Source organism: Salvia splendens, chromosome 2, assembly GCF_004379255.2.
Source record: "Salvia splendens isolate huo1 chromosome 2, SspV2, whole genome shotgun sequence".
Classification (NCBI taxonomy): Eukaryota; Viridiplantae; Streptophyta; class Magnoliopsida; order Lamiales; family Lamiaceae; genus Salvia; species Salvia splendens.
Window position 1 is genome coordinate 29,525,288 of NC_056033.1, and position 3,592 is coordinate 29,528,879.

Genomic DNA, 3,592 nt, shown 5'->3' on the forward strand with positions numbered 1-3,592 from the left:
AGAGGATATAATGGAGAAAGAAATTTTAATACAACTAAACTTGCTTTATTGCAGGGAGACAAAGATTAATAATTGGGCTATAAAGTGATAATAACGCGGTTCGAGACGGGCTGACAAAAATGAACCAGGGCCTCACTTTTTCTCATTTTGCAAACCAGACATCAGAATTACACTGTTTAAGCAATAAATTGTCTTTAACTTGACTAAACATATTAACCAAACGAGTCCTTTAGGTGGAGTAGTAATTTAAGCAAGCTAATTTGTAGGAACAATACCGAAATAGGGGCTGGGCTATGACCCAATAACACCAGCGGAATTCATTATCCACAACAATCCGTTGAAGAAAATCAAGCTGGAGAAGATGAAGCAAGGACTCATCTCATGGAGTCACGCAATATCCATCTCACCTCCTCTCCTGCTAATTCCCAGACCCACAATCCCCAAACCCAAATTCCCAGCAATCAGCGTGACCCTTAATTCAGTGGAGGAATGCCCGGCGACGGGTAGAGAGAGGCGGCAGATGAGGAAGGAGAGAAGAGAGGGAAAGCCCGCCTACAACTGGAAGGAAGAGGTCGAGATGAAGCTCATCAAGAAGCCCAAGAAGCGCTACGTCTCTTGGATGGAGGAGCTCAATTTGGACAATCTCGCTTTGCTCGGTCCCCAGTGGTGGGTCGTCCGCGTTTCCAGAGTCTCGGGCTACGAAACGGCCGAAAGAGTGGCCCGTTTAATGGCCCGGACCTTCCCCAACATGGAATTCAAGGTAAATGTTCATTCCTTCCAATAGTTCCAGGTTATAGTTAAATACTACATTGTGCTAGTGTTGTGTTGAACACGCCAATTTGCTTCTAAAATTCATCCACTTTAAGCGGTTAAGAATTATTTTTGAAGAAATTCAATCGTTCTGAGAGGACTATGTGATTAATTGAGCTTGTTTTTAAGGATCAATGTCGAATTGCTTGATTTAGAACTGACCGTTGTTAATCCACTATGCCAATGAGGGCTTGTAATTAGCATCTTTACTCTATTCGATCAAATGAAAAAAGTCTGATGGGTGCGACACGAGTTTTAATAGTATAAGTTGTTGTATTGTGAATGGAAAATGGTCTCGCATTAAAGATAATGTTATTAATGATTTACTAGTTTTAATAAAGGTGAAGAAGTTCATATATTGAGGGTAATATGATGCGGGGGGTAGTGTCTATAAATAAAAAAGAACTAGTTTTTGTGTATGTACCAAGATGACAAAATGTGACTATTTTAGGGGACGAGGGAGTAATTGTCTATGATGTGGAGGTCACAATGGAAAATCCCCTTTTTGCTGGCTTGATTGGCTTTTAATATGACTGCTAACTTGTTTGAGTGTTTGGTTTTTCTGATTGCTACTGTGTATGCTTATCCTCAGGTTTGTAGTCCATCCGTCCAAATTAAAAGAAAACTGAAAAATGGCACACTCTCTGTTAAACCAAAACCAATATTCCCTGGATGTATGTTTCTCAAGTGTGTGATGAACAAGGAGGTACATGACTTCATACGAGAATGTGATGGGGTCGGCGGGTTTATTGGATCAAAGGTTGGAAATACGTAAGAGTTCCATGTTCGTACTTTTCTTGTTCTGTGGATCTTTTATTTTTCAATTATTTGATAGACTTGGCATGTCTTGGTAGATACAAGCATAGTAGAAGTGTCTGGCAGATCAATAGTTTCGATTTACTTTTGACTATAAAATGGACCAGCTAACTCTTAGAAATAAAAACTGCAACATTAATATTAAATCCACCCATGGTAGAGGAACACGGCAGGGGTGATGGTTATAATTTTCTTACCATCTTGAATGAAACGTTGTTTGCCATATGCTCAGACCCTCTGCCTGAAATTATCTGAAAATTTTATTGTAATTTACTAAATTTTATGCTTGTTAATCAGTGACCAATCTGAATATTAGTTATAGTGTTAATTTGTGGTAAGAGTTTTACTTTTGCTGACATGTAAATCTCCATCAAGAGCATAAATTATGCATATTTTCTTGATGCTCTATCCTTATTCAAATTTGCTTTGTGACAGCAAACCAATAAAAATTTTACTCGTGCAGAAAGCGCCAGATCAATAAGCCTAGGCCAGTTGATGAAGATGACATGGAAGCTATATTCAAACAAGCAAAGGAAGAGCAGGTAAAAGCTGATCAAGCATTTGAAGAAGAGCAATTAAAGGCAGAAGCTTCCAATCCTGAGAACCTTGGTGTAGATTCTCCTTTAGTCTCTCAAAGTATTGCACAGATAAAACCCTTAAAAAAGACTGGTGGCGGAGGTAGAAAAAGTCGGAAAGAGACAATAGAGGGAATGACTATCTCCATAAAGCTTGGTTCGACTGTACAAGTTATGTCTGGGGCATTTGCTGGATTTTCTGGCACCCTTAAGAAGTTTGATAGCAAGACCGGGCTGGTATGTTATCTTACTCATATCATGTATTATATCTTGAGTATAAACTTCGGAAAATAGATTAAAAAGACATGTTTGCAAGATTCCTTCTGTCTACTTATCAGTGAAGCTCTCTTAACTTACAAAAATCTACGACTTGAACTACTTGTTTACATGCTCTTTGAACCTTTCACTTGCATATGCTTTTTTCATTAATCATGAATGTCACAGTGAATTTGTCTACTTTGCACATCACAAACACTCTGGTAATATTAGTAACTTTTCATACAGGCGACCATCGGGTTTACACTTTTTGGGAAGGAAACTTTAGCGGATATTGATGCTAAGGAAATTGTTGCTGAGACGAGTTGACACACAAGTATTGCAGACCTCTTAGATGGTAAATTACATTGATGAACGGTAGATAGTTTGTGTCCAAAACTGATGGCGAGACCCCTCGAATGGCCAGGAAAAGATTCAGCAGACCACCAATCATGCTACTTTGACATACATCTCCTCCACCTGGTATGTTACCAAAAATATCTTATGCTGAAATATATCTTAGTGCGATGAGAGCATCCATTGCGGTTGTTTTATGGCGAGCCAAGAAGATAACTTTAACGTTCTCCATAGGCAAGGAGGCACTGGTAGATCCCGTATTCGTTAGTTAGAAGGAAATATTTGTGTTTAGATGTTGTATTCTATAGACATCTGAGTTCCCATACCATGCATTGATCTTTTATGCTTTTGTATCATTTGCAGATATATTTGCTCATTTGCTGTAGTTGGTCACTTTGGCTTTTTATCTAATGCTTACCAGCTACTTTTAATTTCAGCCATTGATGTTTCTTTTTGTATTAGATGGCTATATCTAGTTTGATGATTGATTGGTGGGTGAGATAAATGCTCACGAGTGCTATCAAGGCTAGATTTGGACATGGCATTGTAGACATGTGAAGCAATTCTCACTAACCTCTCTCTTACTGCTGGCTCTCTTATTGAACTGCATTGAATATAATACTCCATTCGTCTTATTATAAGTGGTTTGTTACTTTTGGGCACAGAGATGAAGAAAGTTATACTAGTAATATTATTTTGTGTTTAAAGTATTGTAACCCCACTAGATTTTAACCGCGTTTCTTTTGCTTAAAAAGTGTTCGTTTTTTTGGAATGTGCCA

General features: G+C 38.3%; 1 protein-coding gene across 1 annotated transcript; it reads left to right on the forward strand.

Moving 5' to 3' along the window:
* Nucleotides 1-250: 250 nt before the first annotated feature.
* Nucleotides 251-3,249, forward strand: LOC121764120. Its single transcript, XM_042160193.1, has 4 exons — nucleotides 251-760; nucleotides 1,403-1,581; nucleotides 2,090-2,438; nucleotides 2,706-3,249. The coding sequence occupies exons 1-4, from the start codon at nucleotides 362-364 to the stop codon at nucleotides 2,784-2,786; spliced, it is 1,008 nt and encodes a 335-aa protein (XP_042016127.1). The 5' UTR covers nucleotides 251-361; the 3' UTR covers nucleotides 2,787-3,249.
* The last annotated feature ends 343 nt before the right edge of the window (nucleotides 3,250-3,592 follow it).

Bases quoted from the DNA above. Each gene is read 5' to 3' on its own strand.
- LOC121764120 (XM_042160193.1), top strand. From the start codon at position 362: ATGAAGCAAGGACTCATCTCATGGAGTCACGCAATATCCATCTCACCT. The intron at 761-1,402 runs GTAAATGTTCAT...GCTTATCCTCAG, and splicing joins TCCCCAACATGGAATTCAAG to GTTTGTAGTCCATCCGTCCA. The intron at 2,439-2,705 runs GTATGTTATCTT...CTTTTCATACAG, and splicing joins TTGATAGCAAGACCGGGCTG to GCGACCATCGGGTTTACACT.